Source organism: Manis pentadactyla, chromosome 12 (genome assembly GCF_030020395.1).
Source record: "Manis pentadactyla isolate mManPen7 chromosome 12, mManPen7.hap1, whole genome shotgun sequence".
NCBI classification, from domain to species: domain Eukaryota; kingdom Metazoa; phylum Chordata; class Mammalia; order Pholidota; family Manidae; genus Manis; species Manis pentadactyla.
The window spans coordinates 30501602-30524117 of NC_080030.1; the positions used below are offsets into that span (position 1 = coordinate 30501602).

Consider the following 22516-nt stretch of genomic DNA (forward strand, 5'->3'; position numbering starts at 1 on the left):
GGGCTGCCCCTTCTGCAGGCCACAGAGCAGGGGCAGGTCCTTGCCCATCCCCCGGATGCTCCGTGGATGCCCTGCCCACTTTCCACCCTCCCGCAGGCTCCCGTCCTCCCCACCCTGCACTGGAGCCTGCATCCTGCAGCCCAGCCCTTGGGGATCTCTCCTGCCTCAGGAGGACGGATCGGACCCCGGTGCATGGCTTTCCAGGCCTTTGTGATTCTCTCCCAGATGCCACTCTGCCCCGGCATCCATTTCAGTCGCACTGACCCACCCAGTCCTGCTCCTGACCAGCCCTTCCCCGCAGGCCCTTCACGCAAGCTGCTCTCCCCTCTCCATCCAAGTCATCTTCATGCCCTCAGCCCCAGAGGAGATACCATGACTTCTCGACGCCCTCACCAGTCCTGACAAAATTGGGCCTTTATGCTCCCTGAATCTCCTGTTTCCCATTCACTGCGGGCTGCCTTCTGTCATGCTGTCATGCTGGCCTGTCAGATGCGCGGCCATCTTTGCACTTCCCACAACACGCACGGTGGGTCATTGCACAGTCAGGGCTCGAGGTGTTCGTGCAGAAGCCTTCAGCAAGGGCTAGATGACAGGCACCATCCCTCCAGCTTAGAGCCCAGGGCTAATGAACGGTGTGGTGCTCCTGGATGCAAATCAGGTTTAGGACAGCCTGAGGCGAAGCTGATGTTCCGTCTCTCACTCAGCTCAGAGCACATGGACATGAGGTCCCCTAGGGCCGAGGCCCTGGAAGGTGAGGTTCCCTCGGGCCTTCCAGAGAGTCCCTGGGAGGTTATCCAGGAGATAATGGACCAGATTTTCCCGCCCTCATCAGGCTGGTCTCCTGAGCTATGGAGCTATGGAAGACACTGAGGAGCATGCTGTGGGCCAAAATCCAGGGGGAGCTTATTTTATTTATTGTTTTGGAAGGTTTAGTGGGCCCTCAGCTGCTGCTGACAGTGGGGTTGCCTGAGGGCAGGTTACTGGAAGCAGTGCCCGTTGAGCATCTGAGTGGGCTGCATGGACGGGCTGCCCCAGCTTAGAAGGCAAAGGTCAGACCCGTGGTGCCATTGCTGGGCATGCTCAGTTCCTCCCCTGCCCGGGTGCTGGTGCCTGAAGCCCTGTCCCAAGGGATCTCGTTGATGATCCATCAGACACTTGACACGGAGGAGAATGTGGGCAGAGAGGCCAGGGCGTAAACCTCAGGCCCAAAGACCAGCCCTGTCCCAGCTGCAGCGAGCAGAGCTTACTTGAGTGTGACAGGTGGCGGAGCAGCCCTGTGTCTCCGTGACCCCAAGAAGAGAGGCCTCCCTGCAGTGGCTCCACTCGAGGCATGGGTCACAGACTGACCAGATGGCTGTGCACAGTCCCTTGTCACCAGCCACTGCTGATGCTCACCGGAACAGGTGCCAGACCACACTTCTGCCAGGAGCCCGAGCCTCCTGAGGGACAGCAGGTTTCAGGGGGAGTCTGATGCAGAGCCCGCCTGCATGGTTGTGGGGGGCACCTGACCGGCTGGCAGGTGCTCTCAGCAGACACTCTTTCCCAGATGCTAAACCAGCAGATTGGCCTGGCATCCCGGCTCTGCCTGGAAGGGTTCCTGTGGCACCCAGGCCTTTCTCTTCTCTTCATCCATTGAACTTTTTGATGAGACTCTGTGTATGTGCCCGAGTACCCTAGCCTGGAGAACAGATCCTTATGTTTTCTTTTTTTCGGCCAGGGGTGCAGGGCGGATGGCAGGTCCCCTTGCCCACATCACGATCACCAGCCTCGTGTGCTAGTGGGGGGGCTGAATCATAGCAGAGCAAATGACTGGGCCTGGCTCTCAGCATTCCATTTGTAAAGTGACAATTTTCCTACTTCATAAGGAGTCATTAAGACTGTAAAGGGCTGTGTACAATGTAGTGATAGAAGGACCATGCCCTAGACTGAGGTTAAAATGCAATGCTTTCTATGAATCCTAAACTTCCATGGAGCTACTACAAACCTCACTGGATCTGGCCCAACAGTCATAGAGCTTTTGGCCCAAACCCAGGACCCACAACAGACCCAGGCTTTATTACTCGCTCAGTGGTGACTGAGGGTAAGATTTTTGAAAATATAATTATGAATGTATGTCACGATATATTACTAAAAACTCCTAAAACTTAAAGGTATAGCCAAAGGAAAATGTTAAATGTAAAAACAACAAAGTTAAAAGTGTATAATAAGGAGAAAGTGAATGTGTCAATTGTCTAAGCTTATGGCTATTCGACAATTGCTATAATTTACTAAAATGAGCCCTAAACTTACTGACAGCCAAGGAAATTTAAACAATACAGATTATCTAAGTCATTATTTCATAAAAAGAAGCTTGCCAGTGTTTTAAAAATAATAATTTTCTAGACCCCAAAGTGTAAACGAAGATTCACGTGGGTCTCTAACGGAGCATGTGGACCCTGTGGGTTCCGGCAGCCTGGCCACTGTGCTTACTGATACAAGCTGAGGGCCTACAGCTGCAACGTGACTCTGAGTAGGTGGGGCAAGGTGCGCCGTGAGCCCCGGGGGCTTGGTCACTCCCCTCCTGCAGTCCAGAACCGTCTACTCGGAAGCCTGGGTCAAGGCCCTTGGAGACCCTCACCCTAAGCCTCACCCAGCCTGGATTAGGTCTGCTCCCACTAGGGTTTACCTAGTCAGTGAGTTGAAGTGGACAAACCATTTTACTACTAGAGAGATGATACAAAATAAAAATGATGTGAGTTTAAAAGTACTGAAGTATTTTACAATTTTTTCCCATTTTATGTGCAAATCATACACAGAGATAACTGTTCCTCCTGAGCCCCTTTCCAGGCCAATCGCCTCTCCAGCCCCGGGGCCACACTGGGGGCCCCTGGTGCTGTTGGAAGCCCCCGGCTGCTCCTCCTGGGGCTCAGCCTTTCTCACAGGAGCCTCGAACTGTGTAAACGTCCTGGCCTCCTGCCCCCCCATACTGACTACTGCCTCAAGGACTTGCGCCCCCTCCAGCTCACCGGGCCAGCTACCTGGTTTTCTCTTGCAAATACCAGTATAAATTATGTGAAACATTAATCCAGTTACCAGTTGTGTCTCTATTACTGCATCTCACCTGCAATGCGAGTCTCCGTCCACCTGAGCTTCTGCATGCAGACCTGGACCATTCGTTGCTCCTGGCCGTCTGCATTCAGGTTTCAGATCCGCTGGCCTCCGGACACCCCTCTGAGCACCCTGGTGACCGACGCTGTTGGGAGAGCGCCCCGTAAGCACAGGTGTTCCCCTAAGCACAGGTACACCGTGTGCTGCAGGAGAGCCTCCACCCAGGGTGCCTGGCTGCTCCCAGGAGTGTCCTGGTGAGTTTGCTGAGCCCCCGGCCACCTGCAAGCCTTCGTGTGACTGTCCTCCCCACAACCCCGGGGCATTCGGGTTGGTCTTTCCTAACCTATGACCCAGAGGCTCTCGCCCTCCTCAGATGCCTTGGCTCCAGCCCAGGGGTCCTCCTTCAGCCGGTCTGGGGTGCAGCCTGGGCATCAGCAATTTTAAAGGCTCCTCAGGTGGTTTGAATGTGCAGCCCATGTGTGAGTCGAACCTGGTATTGACCTAAATTGTGTAATATCTCTGCTGTGCTGCTGCCTGCCCACCTAGCTAGCTCAGGCCACAGAAAGTACACTTTTTGAAGTTGGAAATTCTTTTACAGAATTTCTGAGATTAAATGTTATTCATTATTACTATTGTTACTATTGCAGTTCACATCACATGACATTACGGATTACACTGCCATTTGGGGACCATGAAACAACATAAAAATCATCATAGTTCCATCAGCTTTTGGCCAAACAGCTTGGGGAAACTCCAGTCCTGTGTAAATCCCTGTCTCACCTGCTCTGCCCAGAGCTCCTGGCCATGGGCGCCCTCGTAAACCCCAGTCACCAGTCTCACCGTTCCCTCAGTGTCCCGCCGTGCCCCCTTCACCCTCCAGCCGCAGTGCCCAGATTGCGCCACCCGCCTCCTGAGCCATGCAAACCAGCGGCCAGCGCTTCTGACTTTGCCTTCTGGAAACCTCCCAAACCCCTTCCCTCCCACGGTCTTGTTAGCTACTAACCCGGTCTACAGCCTTCCAACGTGCAGGACAGACGAGCCATCTCCCCTCCTCACTGTCCCCCCGCCACTACCGCCTGCCTGCAGGCTGAAATCCAGCACCTCCGGCTGGCCTGCGGCACCCCCATAATTTGCCCCAGCCAGCTTTGCCCTGCCCTGTCCCTTTTTCCCCAACAAGAGGAATTTCTCTTACAATCCTGGGACTTTTCAGTTACTGCTAGCTTTATTGAAATTCCTCTCCTCTTCCTCTGCCTGGCTAATTTCATTCTCAGAATTCAGGTTAGAGGTCACTTCTTCTGGGAAATCTTATTAAATCTGCCCTGCTGCTCCAGGCTGCAAGCTGCTTGGGCCAGGGGCCCTTTGCCTGCACTCCAGAGCCTCTGCCCTTCCTTCCATAACAATGCCCCCCCTCTGTCCCCTCCGGAGTGTGAGAGTGAGGAGTGGGCAGATCACACAGCCGGCGACACTCGGGTCTGGCGAGCAGGCCACGTTCCCCCAGCAGGTTCCTTCTCCCACCGGGGTCAGCGCCCTGAAGATGCGGGGCATCCAGGAGGAATCGCATGGGAAGAAAAGCATGTGGACCCCATTGTCCTGGCTTCCTGCGGCCGGCACCCCACCACCCCGCTGGGCAGCAGGGATGCTGGCAGGTACACGGTGGCCCCTGGAGGCAGGGCTAGCCACCCGTGCCCGAACAGATGAGTGTCCCCCAGCCAGGCACCGGTGCATGGCAGGTTTCAGGCCCCTCCACCCACCATGGCCTTAGGTGTGAAGCTTGGCCCCTAGGCTGCGTGCGTGTCATCACCACTCCCAGGAGGGAGCAAACATCTGAAAGCAGCTGTGACACTCCTTTATGTCTCCCTGCCTCATTTCCTTACAAAACAAAAACAAAAAAACTCCAAAGGCCTCCCTACCCGCTGCTCTCAGGGTAAAGCCTTTTCTCTTGGAATTCAAAAGGCAATCCTCTCTCCTCAGCGGCACGGCATTTTGGGGGGACACTGTTCAACCCCATATGGGATCCACAGAGGAGCGTCATGGGATGACTTGACTGTGAAAGGCTCACTCTGACTGCGGGCAAAGAGGACCCAGCGCAGTGATGAGACGAGAAAAGTCAGAAAGCTATTGAGCCATTATAGCAAGAAGCGACGGTGGCCAGCACGGGCGTGGTGGTGGCGGGAAGTGCTCAGCCTGGGACACTGAAGGGCAGGGTCTGCGGGATGTACTGATGTGCAGCACGAAGCCGAGGAGTGGTCCGGAGGACAGGGTTAACAAGAACTCAAGAATGAGGTGGCTGCTCAGACTGGGGACGCTGGCAGAGGGGTAAGTCTGTGGGGTACAGTACTGATGGGCACAGGAACTCATGCCTTCATCCTGAGCCCAGTGTCCCCTTCCCCTTCCAGGTGGTGGTTGGGGAATAGCTGTTTTCTTCTGGAAGCTTTTATGTGGCGGTGGACCTGACCTTAGTCTCTTGGGATGCTGGATAGGCGCCCTACCGATCAGGCCTCATTGACAAATGAGCAACTTTCCATGTCTGTAAGTCTCTGGCCGCACACCTGTCAAGGACACCCCACCTTCACAGACCCCCTCCCACGGGCCACCTGAACAGCCAGCCCCCCACCTGAGAGCACTGGGAAAGGTGAGCAGGTCAGGACGCTCCCAATTTGACTGTATCTGTGATCACTTTTGTGCAGTGAATTTAAGTAATTTACATGTTAGTAGTAAAAGCACGCTGACACATTTCCAGGCCAATCGTGACACACCCTTGTGACTGCCAGAGAGGCTGAGAACTGTAGTTCCAGATAAAATTTTTCTGAGCTCCCAGTGACTGCCTAGTGGTTGTTTTTTTTTTTTCCAGAATAAAGTCTATGGGCCTGTGACAGCTCTTCTAATTGGGCTGAAACTGAGGCCATTGACAAGTGTCTCATCTTCTGCCCTGGATAATGGCAAGTATTTTAAAATAATTCCACATTATGTTGTTATGGTCTAGTGTGTGTGTATATATATATTTGCATATTGCTTATTATATTTCTATCACATTATACATTCCTTTGCCTTTTTAATCTTGAGTATACTGAGCCCAATTTGACGTTTAAATTTTTAATTATTTTTAATTATAAGCATCAGTTAATATAAATCAGTGCCTTCAGGAAATAGCCATGGCTCTGCCTGTGTAATGAAATACCCTGCACTGCTATAATTATATATGTTATTTGCATTTTTAATTAATTTCATTATATTAGCAGTCATGCCATAATTTTCCTACCTGTCCACCTTATGTGGTACAGCCTGGAAACCCAAGTACCCAAATACATACAAATAGTTACTGATTTAAGCTCTTGGGGTAGAGGTGTAAAGGACTGGTATTTACTCTATTTGGTAAAAGGTCAAGTTTTGTGATATCTATTTTAGTTGGGAATATAATTTTCCATTGGCTTTGGGGTTCAAGGTCAAGAAGGTTGAGTTAGCCAGGGTCTCTTGGCTTCTGACCCCGGCCACTGGGGTGTCAGTAACAGGAAATTTTAGGCCGAGATAAGCGATGGGATAGGAATCTTATGTATGTTCTCTGTACTCAGCATTAGTTATCAGCAGTTGAAGGAAAAATGCACAAAATGTTGTATTCCAGTAATTTACAGGAAAATATGGAGACCCTCCCCCCTCACGCTCTCCTCCAACTCTGAACTTGGATTCGTTAGCTCCTTCATTTGTTCCACAGACATTGGGGCGCCCAGTCCACACAAATGGATGAACAAGACAGCCCTGCCCTCCAAAACTGTTATTTCAGAGGCTGAGGCAGACGGATGGCCATTTCCAGACCCATAGCAGCCGGTGGGATCTGGAAAGAGTCCGGGAGAGACTGCTCTGTGCCACAGCCCGGCTGCTGGGCGCCCCTCACTCCTGGTGCTGATCCAGGATATTCTGTCTCCTGTCCCCAACCTGCTTCCATCACTACATGCCCTCCCCCCACTGTGTACTTTTCTTAATCAAACAGAACTATTTGCTGTTGTCTGAAGAGACAGGAAGAGAGAAATTTCACATAGTTCCAGAATAGCTTTTCCTGAGCAGGAAAAGCTGTGAATCGTGCATTTCGGTTCTCAGGAAAATGTTAATAGGAAGTGGTACTTAGCTGACCCGGGACCCAGGGCCATGGGTTTACATGAGGTAAATACTCCCCTCCCAAGAGGGTCAGCACGGGCATGCTTGGGTCTGCGGTGAGAGGCCACTGGGCTGCCCACCCACCCATGACAGTCCCATTTCCCGGCTCTGTCCTCATCCACGCTTCTCTGCACCGACCCACAGAGCCCAGACACGTGGAGCTCCTAGTCACCAGGCACCAGTTCTCTGGGAAACAAGGCTCCAGCTGGGGCACCACGTTTTTTTTTGAGCCTCTGATAGGCTTATCCCGAGGCTGGGATGGTGGAAACTGCCATAAATTGGGCAATATTCAGTTTGGTTTGCCTGGCTCAGTAATCCCTACACTGGTTTTGCCAAATGGTAAATTTATGTAAGACAAATTTTAAAAGGGGGTCATGATCAAATACATTGGGAACCACAGCATATTTCTTGGAGATAGAAAGAAAAGAAGCATTTTTAACTTTGATCCAGCTTCCATGATGATTTGTTTCTGAATTGTTCCCCTCCCTACACACACACACACACACACACACACACACTACTTGAATGCCTGTTAACACTATTCACGCAGTTGGAAAATATCACTGTAAACTGCAAAGACTGGATTTGTAGTAGGCACTGCAGACTAATAACAGCCACACGTTCCTGGCAAAGCAGCCCCGAAAAGGCGCACGTCCACTTGCCGCCTGTGGTCACAGCTCTGCTGGACTCCCCTCTGGGGGCACCACCCTCACCTGCTGCGGTCTCGTGGTCAGAGGGGAGCCGGGCGGCACAGGGCGCTTCAGACTGGGAAACGAGGCCTCTTGGAAACAGCGCATCCTTCCCTCCCCAACTCTCCAGTTTCTAATTTGGAGAAAAAGGGGGTGAGCAAACTGGACCTCCCTCCCACCACTTCTCTTTCGCCCTTGCCTCTCTCCCCTTTCCCTCTTTCTTGTCAAAACTGGCTTCACTGAAAATATAGTATATGTCAAAACGTATTCATTTCGCACCAAGCAGAATCCCTCCAACACCCCAGAGCTCCACCAAGTGATTTATGCCTCTTTATGTGATAAGTTATGCATGAACAGTCTGATACTAACATTGTCAAACTGGTCAAAATGGCCTGAACTTGGAATTTTTGATGAACACATTGTTTGGGGACTTTGAAATTTTTACATTTTCCCCAAGAGGTTTTTATGTTTTCACTCTTTTTCTAGGTCACAGCAAAACATTGTGCTTCATCATCAGTTTTGATTTTTCTCAGAAACTATCTTGTTTTCTTTCTTTGAAAGTTCAGGAAAATGTCAAATCTGCATTTTCTGTTTATCTTTCAAATGGTGAGGTGTGATGTTAATGGTTTTTGCAAAACGAATTTTTAAAAACTCAAATTTTTCTTAGCTATTAGTTTCACAAATTGCCACATATTCGAGTGCGCTGAGCCTCTGGCCCTGACTCGCCTCTGGGGCCCTGGGATGGAGTTGGTGTTTGGAAACCATCACAGGTGTGTGGCCTGCGCTCCGGAAACTTGTCAGGCCAAAGAGCCTCTTGCTACTCACATATCATCAACTCCAGCTTCTTTCACATGCTCAAGTTTATGTAACTACAAGAAATTTGGCTTTCCCCCTTTCTAAATACTGCTCACTTCTTAGTCGCTCAGGGTTCACCGCAGCCACAGGCCTACAGCCGAGGTGCTCTGTGGAGGGCTGATGGTGAACCTTCAAACGTTTTTAACCTGTTGCTACTAGAGGGGGCTGTGCAGGGGAGCTCTGGGGGGACAGACAGGGTGTGTGGCCAGGCAGGTCTGCCGTGGGGGCGGTGGGGGCGGTGGAGGCGGCGGCCACAAAGCAAGGCGGGCGTTGAGTGAGGCCGCACAGGGAGGGAAGGCACGAGGCAGCCGGCCTCACGAAGCTGAAGCTTAAGCCCCCTGACCCTTCCCTCAGTACTGCCGTCTTGCAGCACACCCGCTAACACTTCTGATCAGTTCACAGAGCGGAAAACCCCACTTGATGGCCGAAGACGAGCCTGTGCGGCCTGGAAGCTGCTGGCATTGACGAGACCGCGCCGGCAGGGGTGCAGAGCGTGCTCCTGGAGCGCGGCTGGGACAGATTCCACAAAGGGGAGCAAGACGTGGAGGACTGGGACCTGCACTGGAGGCTGCCCACCTTCCGGATGGCCCGGCACCTGAAGCACATGTGGAGGGTGTACGGCTCGCGCCTCTACGAGTTCCTGCTGCTGACGTGCGTCGTGCCCGATGACTACGGCAAGTTCATGGCCGAGAACTTCAAGGAGAAGCCGTGCAGGGCAGGGCGCCCCTCACAGCTACGGGATCTGCAAGTCTGCAGAGCTGTCCCGTGGGAGGGGAATCATAATTTTCAGGGACATTAAGGACTTTGCTTTTGACAACACATGCGTGGTACAGAAATACATCTGCAACTCCTGCTGGTGGGCAGGTCACATCTGCGTCCCCGGCTTTAAGCCTTTGACGATCTACATTTATCGGGAAGGGCTAGTGCGCTTTGCCAAGGAAAAGTTTGACCTCGGTAACCTGTAGAACGATTATGCCCATTTGACCAACAGCAGAGTCAACAAACCTGGGGCTTGCAATGAAGCTACTTTTGGGGCGTCTAGGAATGCATTAAATATCAAAAGACGAATCCAAGAGCTCCAGAAAATAACGAATAAGCAACTTTCCCAAATGGGAGAAAAGAAAACAGAGAGAAGGTGACATGGCTTTTTGAGAATCAAGGATTCCTAGGCCAGGGAAAGCGGCAGCTCAGCGCCTCATCCCTGCATGGGCCACGCCATTGGGGCTGTAAATGCAGGAGTGCCTAGAAATATAACAATTTTGACCAAGTAGAGCGTGGTCAGCTGGTGGCTGGATTGCGTTATATTAGTGGCTCATTTGCTCAGATCTCTCAGGAGAGTCCCACACAGCCCCTTGCCTGTACTTGCAAAGCTTTATCACAGTCATGCTGTGCATTTATTTCAACTTGAAAAAAAGATTATTATAACATTTTTAAGGACTTTCAGGTTAAGACAGTATGAAAAAGGCCAAGGGTGTTTTTTTATAGACCATCTTTTGTCCAAAATTATTTTGGTCTAATGGTCAGTCATCCAGAGTGAGGTGAATTACTGAAGATCTCTCCTCGCAAAATACTCATACGACTCTGTTATTTCTAGGTTGTGGGCCCTGAACCAGACATGTTCCAAAGTGTTCCTCTGGAAATATCCATCAGCCATATTTGAAAAGTGCCCCCTTTGTTAGACTAACACCCCAGCATGGGATATCAGGACCTTCCGGCCCAGGCCTGCCATCCCTCCCGAGACATGGGAAGACATTTGAAGGATCCTGAGACTTAAAACTCCAGTATTCACTCAGAAACATGATGCTGAGTGACAGAAGCCAGATGCACAAGGTCCCATGTATGATTCCACTTATATGAAAGGTCCAGTTGGCAAATCCATGGTCAGAAAGTAGATTAAGGGTTTCCAGGAATGGCGAATTGAGGGGGAAGACTACTATCGGGCACAGGGTTTCCTTTTGGGAAATGCTCTGGAACCAAATAGTGGTGATGGTTGGACACACTGTGAATGTGCTAAATGTCACTCATGGTGTTACACTCTGTTACCACAATAAAGAAAGTAAAGAAATAGAAAAAGAAGATAAGCAAAATTAAGCTATTGTGACAAGGGGTGCATAGTGGGTGATACAGCTATAAAGAGGAGAATCAAGGAAGTGGTCGCCACCAGGGCCCGCATGACCGTTACTTACCGGACTAGGGACAGGGGCAGGGGCGCTTCTGAAATGGTGGCAAAATCCTGTTACTCCACCTGAAAGGTTCAGGAAAAAAGAGGAGAGAGAACAAAGCCCCAGTGGGTTTAGACATGAGGCTGCAAGGCATGTGTCGTGCACTGTCTGTTTTCATGCACACATACCTGTGTTTGCTCCTGACCTTGTTCCAAGAAAGACTTAAAGGAGGCAATAAGAATGCAGGCACTTCAAGAGCAAGCTGACCGTATGTCAGTTAGGCTCCTAAACTATAGTATTTGGCAAATAAAGTCAGGGACCTTTTTGGCAAATACTAGGGAGTTCTAATGAAACCAGATCATGCAACCACCACTATGCGAAAGCAGGAGATTAGATCTCTCTCCCACAGTGCTTTTTAATATTTCTTTATCATGAGCCAGGTTTTAATGGCACCTTAAATGTGAAGGCAAATGTTATAGAGATGAGCAAAGCATGTGTAATTAAGGAAAAATTACTGTATTTGCACATTTGAAGTTTTAGGGCAAGAATAGCTTTGGGTCATCTGTCAGGAGAAACACACAAAATCTAGGCAGTATATCTCTTATGATAAATGTGGGCCACTTAAACTGAAATAATAAGAAACTCACAAATTTCAAAGGAAACAGGAAATTTATATGCATAGAATTTGCATCCAGGTGCAAGATGCTTAAGAGAGATGGAGGAAAAATCATAGACAAAACTACAAAGTCCAGACACTTGCTAAGGAGATGGAGGGTAGTTCTTTAAAAATCCGTGAACTTCTGCTTCCAGGAAGATGGCATAGGCTTACATTTCCCTATTCTCTGCTATGAACACCTAAAAACCTTGGGAAGAGTGGGCAAAATAACATCAGAGTCACTAGAAGGGGGAAAGGAGGCTGCCCCCCTAGAGGCCCCAAGAAAACAGGGTGCTGAGTTCCCTGGGTTTTGGGGGGTTGGCCTCATGTCCGAAAGTGGGCACTGTAGGAGCCAACAGCCTGGCAACACAAGTGGACTCAAAGGACGCCCGAGCCTGCTCCCCGACCAGAGGGCACAGGGACAGCTCCAGGCCGACTGAGCTGGTGGAGCCGGGAACTGTGTCTGGGCCTCCAGCCCAGCAGTCAGCGGGCCTCGACAGTTTTGCAGTTGAAAATGAAAGTTCTTATTTCATTTCTAAACTGGATTCCATTTCCCTTTGACTCAGGGTTGGGGGAAACCAACAAAAGAGGAAGCAGAAAATCATGATCAGAACCTTCTAGACGGAATGGGAAGTAGTGGAGAAGTGTGCTCCTATTACATGTGGGTCACTGCAGGGTGGAAGGCAACAGGGAGATGTGGTGCCCACTTGCCAAAACCTCCTGGGATGGAAAGGACACTGAGTGGGAAATCCCCCTAAACGGTTGCTCCGGCCAGCTCTGGACACCAGGTGAGGAGGTCAGAGGTACCACAAATCCCAGGCATCGGATGTCAACATGCTGCCACACGCTGACCTGGTGGCTGTGCAGGGAGGTCTGCAGACACTGGCAGGAGGCCAGCGCTGTGCACAGGCCTGTTGGCCAGTCCCTTCGAGACTTGGGCTTCTGACCGTCTGTGCCCCTCCCTCCCACCTGGGAGGGGGAAGCCCCAGGAGTGAGGGGAGCTCCAAGCTGTGGCCATCCCAGCCATCGGCCCATAGGACAGGATGCCTGCTGGGCCGAGGGGCAACGCAGAGCAGGCCAATGCCATAAACTGGGCTAATAAGCATTCTTGACCCCCTCACGGCTCGCCCTTATTTCCCAAGTTGTATCTGGAGACCTGGGAGAAAGAAAGCATAAGGGGTCAGGTGCTGGGCAGTGATGCTGGCTGTGGGGTCCCCTGCCATGTGCACTGACATGTGGAGTCGCTTGGCCAGGCCAGTCGCTATAGAACTGGCTCTGCTGTGCTTTTTCCTCGGGGACACATGGACATTCCCACAACCTAGACCCCCAGACCGCACCAGCAGGGGGCAAGCAAGTGACCAGATGCTTTAGGGGCTCAGAGCAGCATCAGCCATACCCGGGCAGAACACAGACGTCACAGGGCTCAGCACCCCACTCTCCCGGGGAGTATTATTTTCATTGAAAAATTGATCTCGTTTTGTTTTTGGTGAAAATTCCACCATCAAATCTGTATTTATTACAAAAGCAGGACACCTTCCTCAAGACAGTGGTAGGGGCTTCTTTCAGGTTTGCAGAGAGGTCTTCGTTTTGTTTTTCTTCGTATTGTGCCATGTGTCTGCTGACTGTCCCCTGGAGAAGCAGAAGGAGCCGGAACAGCGAGTCACCCCAGGGCACCCTGACCCTCCCAGGCTGGGCTCGGATGATCCGAGGCTGAGATGTGACATCCACCCCCAGAAGGTCCATGTACCAGTCCCGCTTTTAATCAAACACTGTTACCAGTTTTAGAGGTAAATTTATATATAGAAACCAGAAAAAAAAAATATGAAAGAAACATGCTGAAATCACATGTCTCATAGTTATATTGAAGCTATGTAGAGCATCTTACTAATTTCTCATTTTCAAGATCTGGAAACATGAACATATGAACAGCACATTTGGGGAAGAGACTTGAATAGGTTATAACACACTAGTGTGATGTAAAGAAAAGGGGGCTTTGCTCCTGAGAACTCGGCAGGCAGGGGCAGAGCTGTCCCTGGGCCTTGGGCTGGGGCTCCATCTGTGCTGGGAGCAGGGAGTCCGGCACGGAGGAGATGCGGCTGAGGTCCGGCGAGGCCCCAGCTGGAGGCAGCAGTGACTTAGGTGGTGGGCCAAGGGGTGCCGTGCCGAGGGGTCTCATTGCCTCTGCGGGTCTCATGAACCGACACCTGAGTTCCAAGTGTCAAAGGAATAATTATTGTGATAAACGGTAAAGAGGACCCTACCCAGGCCTGAGGATGAGGGGCAAAGGCTGTCACAACAGGGGGAGGTCGGGGCACCTCCACGGAGAGCTGGGCCTTCTAGGGACTCACAGCCAAGGAGCAGAGTGGGCCCGGGGCCAGGGAATCCCAGGGGAGACACCAGGCTGGGGGAGCCTTGCCCAGGGCAGCCTGGGGTGGTCGGTATCCAGGGCGGGGAACCCCCCTAAACTGACCGACAGGATTCTTGCTACCACCGGACAGGGCAGGCTGAGGACAGGGCGCAGGACCAGGCCTTGTGGGAAGCAGGCTCGGAGGAGCCCGTCTCCAGCTGGTCAAGGAAGAGCATGTCCCTGGAGAACACCCACCTTGGGGGCAGTATAAGGTGACAGGCCCACCATGGAGCACACGGCCCAGCGGAAGGAAGCCTAGCCCCGGAGAGGCCAGGACCTCAGAGCATTTGCCTGAGGACAGGTGGCCCAGGGGGAGGGCAAAGGTCACAGTCTAGACCTGGTGTTCAGACTTCTTTAATCTCACTCGCTCGGGTTTCTCTTTAGTATGGTTACTCCTGTAACTTATTTCACTAACGATTTTGGTATTTTTCCATGAAGAATAGGACCTTTAACAGAAAAACCTAAGAATAGAGCTCTGTTTCACATCTCTGTTTCCTACACTTTTCATAAACCTCATAATCAGGCATATTAAACAGATGCAGCACACAGCCCACCCACAGGCAGAGGAGCTGAACACATGGGCCCCGGCAGAGAGGGAATTCAGCCTCGGCCACGTTGCTCATTTGCTCAAGTGTCATGCACTTAGAATGGTGGTCTGCTGGTCATGCCACGCGGGACCACACTTCCCAAACTTTCACCAGTCTGGAGCACAGACTGCAGGGCCCCACCCAAAATTTCTGGCCCAGCAGGTCGGGGATGGAGGGTGATCGTTCACACCCTGACAAGTCCCGGGTGACCCGAGGATGCAGGTTTGAGCACAGTCTTCTCTGTGACCACTCCCAGTTCCACAGTTTACGGCGGCCTTTCCGCCCACCTTCCTGCTGGTGGTCGCCTTCTCTGCAAGCAACTGGCACCAGGGGCAGCGGGCTGGCTGAAAACGAAGGGCAGGCAGGTCTGACCACAGAGTGACTGGAGGAGGACATGGGGTAGAGCCCACGAGGATGGCTACATGGGTCCCAGGAGCATGTGATGGTGCTGCTGGGGGCCTTTTCAGAAAGAAAAGGAACATTCTCATCTATCCCTCACCCTTCATCAGACTAGTGCAGGGATCTGGACCACACTGGGCCTCCTATGTCTTCCATAGATGGAATATAGTTGCACTAAGGTCTCTCATGGGCGCCTTGCAGCAGGCAGAACAGAGGCCCGAGTCCTACTTGTGGCATCTGCCAAGACATGGCCTTGCCCAGCAGAGGGGCCTGGCTGAAGCACTAAGCCAGGGGTCACGGATGGGAGGTTGTCCCCGGTATCAGGCAGGACTAACCACAGGGCCCTAACGAGGCCCTGGAAGCAGAAGCCAGAGGAGATTTGACCATTCTGTGACACTGGCTTTGAGAATGGAGGAGGGGCTGTGGGCTGAGGAGGGCAGGCAGCCTGTGGGAGCTGGAAGAAAGGAAACAGACCCTCTCCTGGAGCCCCACCACCCATTTTAGAATTCGGACCTCTGGAGCTGTAACAAATGTGGGTAGTTTTAAGCCACTGGGGTGTGACAGCACGAGCAGCTGGCCCTGGCGGCTCCCCACCATGCACATTCTGCAGACGTCGGGGAGACTGGGGCACAGCCTGTAGCCACAAAACCCAGCCCTGTCACCTGGGCTGCCCAGCCCTAGGAGCAAACACTGGGAGCTGCAGAGACATCATGTCAACTGGAAATGTTTTCCGGGGACGTGCCGGCACTCAGCCCTGAGCAGCGTGCTCAGCAGTACGGAGCCAGCCACTGTTTCAAATGTGGAGACACAGAGAGCATGGCGGAGCAGACGGCGGTCCATGCCATTACTTGGCTTTTCTTAGCATTAAAGACAAACGTGAAGAAATTCCATTTTTTTAATCTATGGAAATATTACTATTCTAACCAAATTCAAATTATTCTAGTAATAAATTGAGTGTTCTTGTTAGACCTAAGTGGAATTTTATCTAAATCTAAACTTTAGGTATAACCAATATAAATCAGTGCTATTTCTGAATGTTACCTTTTCATCCCCAAACGCAGGGGGCTTTTCTTCAGGGGGAGGCCCCCTGTCCGTTGGTGTCCTCCTGTCCTGAAGGCTTCCCAACAGAGCTTCAGCTTTATGTGCATGTGATTCTGTTTTCCCTGAGCTGACTCCTTCTATCTTTACACTTCCTGGCTGAAAATAAATGTGGGGGCACTTTTGCATTAACAGCAATCATATCATCCAAACATACCAGTAAATACATCGTGCTGGCTATCAGGGAGGCCAGACTGTTGAGACGCTGTCTGCCCCACAAGGGCAAGCTGGTGAATCCTTTTCCATCTACAGCTGTGTTCTTGCAGGATTCCGGAAAGCTGTGACTGGTCCTGTAGGAAAGGTTCACTATCACAGCAACATAAACTGCTCAAAACTGCACTTAAAAATGTACAATAGAAATGTATTTTCCCCTATGCTTTATTCAAAAAATGATGGCTTTGAGGTATGGATAAGCGAGTTATCCATTCCCTCAGACCCATGCTAGTTAAGCAAGGAAGTTGCCTGCATTTAATGCGTTCAAGTGTAATTTGAGAACAAAGGGCAGCTGCGTTGCCAAGGAAACCTGAGAACTCACAGGGCCCATCCTGGGGCTTCAGATGCTATCTACATAAAGGATGGAAAAAAGGTATTTTTCCTGCTTTTCATAAATGTTTCAGCCAGGAGATTCCAGATCCTCCTTCAAGAAATAAGACACTTTCTGCTCAGCAGTCTCCTTGGGAAACAATGTCAGGATGCGAGATCATCCTCAGAGTCTGGGGGTCTCCTCACCAAGTCAACCCCAGGATGGGTGCCGGGTGAGGACATAGGCAGGCTTCCCAGGCGTGAGGGTGACACAAAGCTGGGGTGGCAGTAACATACCGGTTGGCAAACTACTCTAAAGAGGAGCTCATTTTAACAAGGAAAATGCAATAAAGACAAATAACATCCTGCATTGAGACCCCAGAACCACACAGAGGAAGCCCATGTGGAAAGCAGCAGGTCCACGCCCCCCGGGTACCCCAGGAAACACCTATGGCTTTACAGCCACCGAACCAGATGGCATGAGGCCACGTGGCCACTCAAACCCCCGCCTTAGGTTGCCTCACTGGAAATGAAACATGCAGCCCATGCCAGCCACCACCCCGTGCTGAGCTGCCAGTCAGGCGCTCCTTGAAGGCGCCCCAGGGGAGCAGCCCGGGATCGGGGCCCTGTGCTCCCAGCACTGTGCACAGGGACGCAGGATCCCGTGCCAAGACAAGCCAGTGGGGTCCGTCCTGGACCCCTGCCTCCTTTTACAGGTGATCAGCACCAAGGATCACCTGCAAACAAGTCACGCTTTTGGGCAGCAGCCTTCGTCCTGTGACAGTCACACTCTGCCGTCTATGGCCAGCACACATGCCTGTGCTTTACTTCTTCGCCTGCTGACAGTGGTGAAACGTTTCCAAGAGCAGGATCTGAAACCTAAAAGGCAATTTACCATAAAGAAAATTCAGGGGGAATGTCCTCATTTCCTAAGGTATGGCAACTGTAAGATAAATTCAAATTTTAATCCATTCAATAAATATTGCAATGTCCTAGGGAAAAAATGGGGGTGCAAGGTGGACGGATGTGGGTGTTTCTCCCCCTCACAGTGCTGAAGAATCTCTGGGACACATGCCACAAACACGGGGCCACTGCTACTATTTCAAGATATACCCAGTTCCCAAAGGCAACAAAGTAAATAATACCCAGATGTATTTCCTTGGATTTTGTGTCTTAATCTGAAAAAGAGCTAAAGGAAGAAATTACCTCTTTTGTTACCTCTCATGATTTATCAGAGTGAAAATCAGCTGTTTATCAAAACCGCAAGCTTCCCTGCTCTAAAGCAAGCTCCAGACACAGTACGGCCTTCCGCCTTCGGGAGGAATGTGCCCCTGAGGAGGGGAGGGGAGTGGCCTCATTGCCAAGAGCTCATCCACGGCCCTGCACTTCCACCGTGTGCTCGCAAGTGTCCCTAAAACTGTGCCGACACCTACACGTATCTAAGAGTGTGGGATCCACATTCCTGTCCTGCTGTCTTCAAATCAGACATGCCCTTTCGAGAGCACATGCTGTCCTTAGAGATAACCCATGACCCCATGCCCAGTACCAGGTCCAAAGCCCACAGATGTTTGGAAATTCCCCAAACACACGAGCTCAAAGTAAGAGAGAAAGGGTGAGGGGGGTGATGTCAATCATTGTGCCCTATTAGAAATATCCTAACCCCTTGACCTACAGTTAAAAGTTTACACAATAAATGCAGATAAGGAATGTTAGTACTTTCCTTAATCCACTAGAAAATGGCCCAACCATATGTTTTGAGGTTGTTTACGAGGTTTCATGCTGACAAAGCTACACAGAACTTTAATGATTGGAGTTGTCTGGATGCATATGCGGGAACTAGAATAAGGGGAGAGCCACAAAGCCCTGGCTGCTCGGTGACCCTCAGCACTTTGTCCTCGCCTCTGCCTGGACATGGAAGCCGGAGGTCACATCGGAGTGGGCTGGTGTGTTTACAGGATGCCGCTGCTCAGCTGTGGGAATGCAGACCCTTCACCTGGAAGTCTAGTGGTTGGGACTTCAGTTTCACGGAGCTGCCTGGTGTGGACAGAGTGCCCTGAGGCCCTGGGAGCTGGTTCTGCCCCTGCGGTCCAGCAGCCCCATGACCGCGCATGGCTTAGTGACAGAATCCATCTCCTGGGTCATCTTAGTGGGTCAAGAGGAGCTGTGTGCAGGCCAGCCTGTGCACACTGGGAAATGTCTGCTGCTGGCAGAATTAGAGGTCTAATTTCAGGAATTAGTGGGCGGGAGTGCCAGTGAGGCCTGGCCGATCCCATTTGGTTATGCGTCTTTTTAGGAAATGGAGTTGGTAAGAGCGAGTCCCCCACCTCCTGGAGGGTGCAATTGGCTGCAGTGGCCAGTGACAAAGTGCGCCTTTACTAATGACGCTGCTCTTCAGTAAAACAGAACAGCCTTGCGTACAGGAGTGTCTGGCTCTCTGCTCGTGCGAAGGGAGGCTGCCAAGGCCTCGCTGGCTTCCCGGCGCCCAGGCCCCCAGGCTTGCAGCCGTCGGTACAGCTCCTGGTTCTGCATCATCAGGGTGTGTATCTGGGTCTGGAGCTGGCTGTGAGCCGTGGACCAGCACAACTCTGCCTGCCCACCTCCTCCTGAGATTTGGCAACCTGCCGCTGTAGTTGCTGTTGTGCGGGAGACAATGCAGGACTCAGACGTCACAGCAGGGCCCAACTCTGCTCCCAAACCCTCCACCCTTGCAGGCGCAGGGCCAGACATCCCCCCCAGGGAAGAGGTCGGAGGCTGACGTGTAGGCACACCTATGCCCGCTCTGTCCCCCTGGCACTGGCAGAGCTGTCTGAATCACCCACGGGACGGGACGCCCCCCCATGAAGGGGCCGGGGACTCGCTCCCATGAAACACTGCAGACCACGCAGGGCACCACCTCTCACCACACTCCCTCGGCTGCCCTTCCCAGAGGCTGCGTTTCCACAGATGAGGCTGGTGGCGGCCCAGCAGCACATGTTCCCAGCAGCCTCTGCTCCCTCTGTGTCTGCGTCACAGTATTGCAAACGTTTTCATTATCGTTCGTCATGTTTGCTGCAGTGACCGCGACCTGCCAAGGGCCCACATAATGGCTGGCATTTTCTAGCACTAAGGTACGCTTTAGCTAAGGTATGCACATTGTTTTGTAGACAAGATGCTATTGCACACTTCAGAGACCACAGTACAGTGTAGGCATAACTCTTATGTCCACTGGGAGAGCAAAAGTTTCATTTGACTCAGCTTATTGCAGTATTCCTTTACTGTGGTCTGGAACCAAGCTCACAATACCTCCAAGGTTGCCTTCTTTCTTTCTTATCTTATCCTTAAGGGGCAGTAGACAGGGAGTTAAATGCATGAGTTTTGAAATGGTTCAAACCTAGACTGTAATCCTGGCTTCACTGCTAGCTTGCTGTGTGACCCCAGGTTAGGCATCTAACCTCTCTGAGTCTGTTTACGCTTCTGCAAAATGGTGATACAAATGACCTCAGACTGCTATTTTGAGAGTTGAAACCTATTCTGCATGTGGACCACCCAATGCAGAGAATGGATTATGCAGAGTAAATGTTAGTTTTATTTTTGCATTTCCTTCATTCAATTATACCCATACTAATGTCACACCACTTTTCATGTTAATATACAAAACAGACTTCAAAATAAAATAAATATTGACTCAAGAAAGGATATGTTCTTTGTTTATAAGAATCGACATTGTTTTCAGTAAAGATATTAACCTGCCTACATTAAAAACAATTCAGTATTGAACCTTAGAATAAAGAAAATACGTTTAAAAACTCTAAAACTACAGGAAAGTATTCTCCTTTTATAGAGATTACCTCTGAAAAGCAATTAACATCACATTGCAAATTAATGATTAGAAGGGAAAATTACATCATCTGAGAAGGAATGGGTGATATTATCTCTCACTTTATGCTAGAAACAGTGGGAAAGTAATTGCATTTGCATTTTAAATTAATATCCCTCCCACCCCAGAATCATCCTAGTAATAGCAAAGAGAAGCCTGGCAATGCAGGGCTTCTGGGTAGAGGGGAGAGGGTGGCCAGGAGCCAGGGAACTTGGAGTGATTCTCCAACAACCAAGCCGTGTCACCTTCCCCACAACAAATCACATGTGGGGTGTTTCGGGTGGAGCCCAGAGGGAGAGGCAGCGGGCTGCAGAGCCCCCAGTGGAGAAGGAGCCCCTCCAGTTGAAAGCAGAGGGGAGGAGGGGAGTACCACCCCGGGCCGCTGCATGGCCTTCTGCACAAGGCCCACACAGGGAGCCACACTTATCCTGGTGCCCAGACCAGTGGAGACACTGGGGTCGCAGGGATTCAGGGACCAGGAGCCCATTCTGACTTTTCCCAGGAAGATGGGCACGGAATTCACAGCCATGCCCATATCCGCTGCTCACAGTCATAGGGCAGACGGTGCTCGGATAGGACATGGGGCTTTGGTGGGAGCGGAGAGAGTAATGATCACTGCCCCAGGGGTCTGCAAGAAGCTGATAAAGCTCTGGAAGTTTCGGGGGATGATTCAAGTCTTGTAAACATTCTGATTTTTTTAATCAAGTGTTACGTTCATGTGCCTTCTCTTGGATTAGGGCAGCTAAGCTGAAATACTAACATTTTCTTGATTTCCCCATCCTGTCTCACATCTATCAGACCCAAAGCTGCAGAGGGGGAAAGAACCGTATGCCCTCCTAGAAGGAAGTGGAGTCACGACCTCCATGTTCAGGCATCACTGAAGTGGTCCCGCACCAGGAAGAAGGCGGGGGACATCCCCAGGCAGGTTGGGGAGAGGGGCCCTGCTCACCAGCATCTCTTTGGCCCTGCAGTGTCCCCCGGAGAGCCTGGCCAGCTCCTCGGGGTCCGCCTTGGTCCCACCATCCTCTGGGCAGCCCAACTCTGTGGGCTGCTGGGCCACGAGGTCAGTCGGCATCATTCTATGTGGAGAAGGAGGCTGTGCACTCAGCAGGTGGGGTGAGCAGGTGCCCTTCATCAGGGCCTCCAGCTGCTCACTGCACACAGCTGGCCCAAGGCCAGGCTGCCTCAGAGCCAGGCCATGTCAGCACGAGCCAGGACACTCGGCCCCTTCATCAGCACCAGCCGAGCAGGCCCCCGGCCTGGCCCCCATGCGGGCCCAGCGAAGCAGGACATGACTTTCCTCCCATGCCCAGGGGTGGCTTGGGTGGTGGAGGAAGCCACCTGGGCCCCAGGTCCTGGAGAGATGGGACGCGCCGTCCCTGGCCACTCGCCTCCCCAGAGCACATGGGGCAGGGCTGCTCCTGCTCCCAAGCTGCAGGCCTGGGGCAAGAGGACACGCCTGCGGGGCCAGGCCTCTGGGCGGAAGATGCGGAGCTGGAGACACCTTCCCGAGGACAGCGTCTGTGCTGGCTACACAAAGTTCACAGCAATTCAAAACAAAAGCAAAACCCAAATCCAGAGGTTCCCCAAAGCGTGAGGTCCTCTCAGAAGCCTCTGCCCCAGCCGACGACTCCTGCTGCTGCTGTAAGGGAGTGGGGTCCTCATCAAAAAGAGGCCCAGGGCCGACTCAGAAGGAGACAAGGGGCTCCTCCTAGCAGCACGGGGGACTTGGGGGCAGAGTGGATTTCTGAAGACAACTCAGATCATAACAAAATGTCCCGTGTGCAAGAGAAATGTATTCGTAGGCTTCAAACTGTATAGAAGTTTAAGAGTGAACAATCTAACTGCAGCAATAGGGAAATAAGCTGCTTGCAAGCATTTTTCTCCTGATGAGAGGTGAGGCACCGACAGCAAAGGCACTAACAGCCTGAACATGCATCCATACCTCATGGGTTTTCCAGAAGCTTCATTTGAAAGTTGGCTTGAGCTTATGATCCAGGAACCCTGAAAGAGGCACATGGTTCCCATTTCTCTGAAATAGTAACTATCG

At 51.5% G+C, this 22516-nt stretch overlaps 1 protein-coding gene and 1 long non-coding RNA gene across 2 annotated transcripts; one reads left to right on the top strand and one right to left on the bottom strand.

Moving 5' to 3' along the window:
• Positions 1-9188: 9188 nt before the first annotated feature.
• On the top strand, positions 9189-9919 carry TTLL2 (tubulin tyrosine ligase like 2; the record flags this gene model as incomplete). Its single annotated transcript, XM_036926527.2, is given in 3 exon segments — positions 9189-9227; positions 9229-9483; positions 9485-9919. Coding segments are annotated over 3 exon segments (729 nt in total), but the record flags the coding sequence as incomplete, so codon positions are not given.
• Positions 9920-10979: 1060 nt separating this feature from the next.
• Positions 10980-22405, bottom strand: LOC118932754 (uncharacterized). Its single transcript, XR_005032876.2, has 4 exons — positions 21416-22405; positions 17348-17489; positions 16032-16187; positions 10980-11025 (listed from the first exon to the last, which is right to left on the bottom strand). It is a non-coding gene; the product is annotated as an uncharacterized LOC118932754 (long non-coding RNA).
• Positions 22406-22516: the final 111 nt, after the last annotated feature.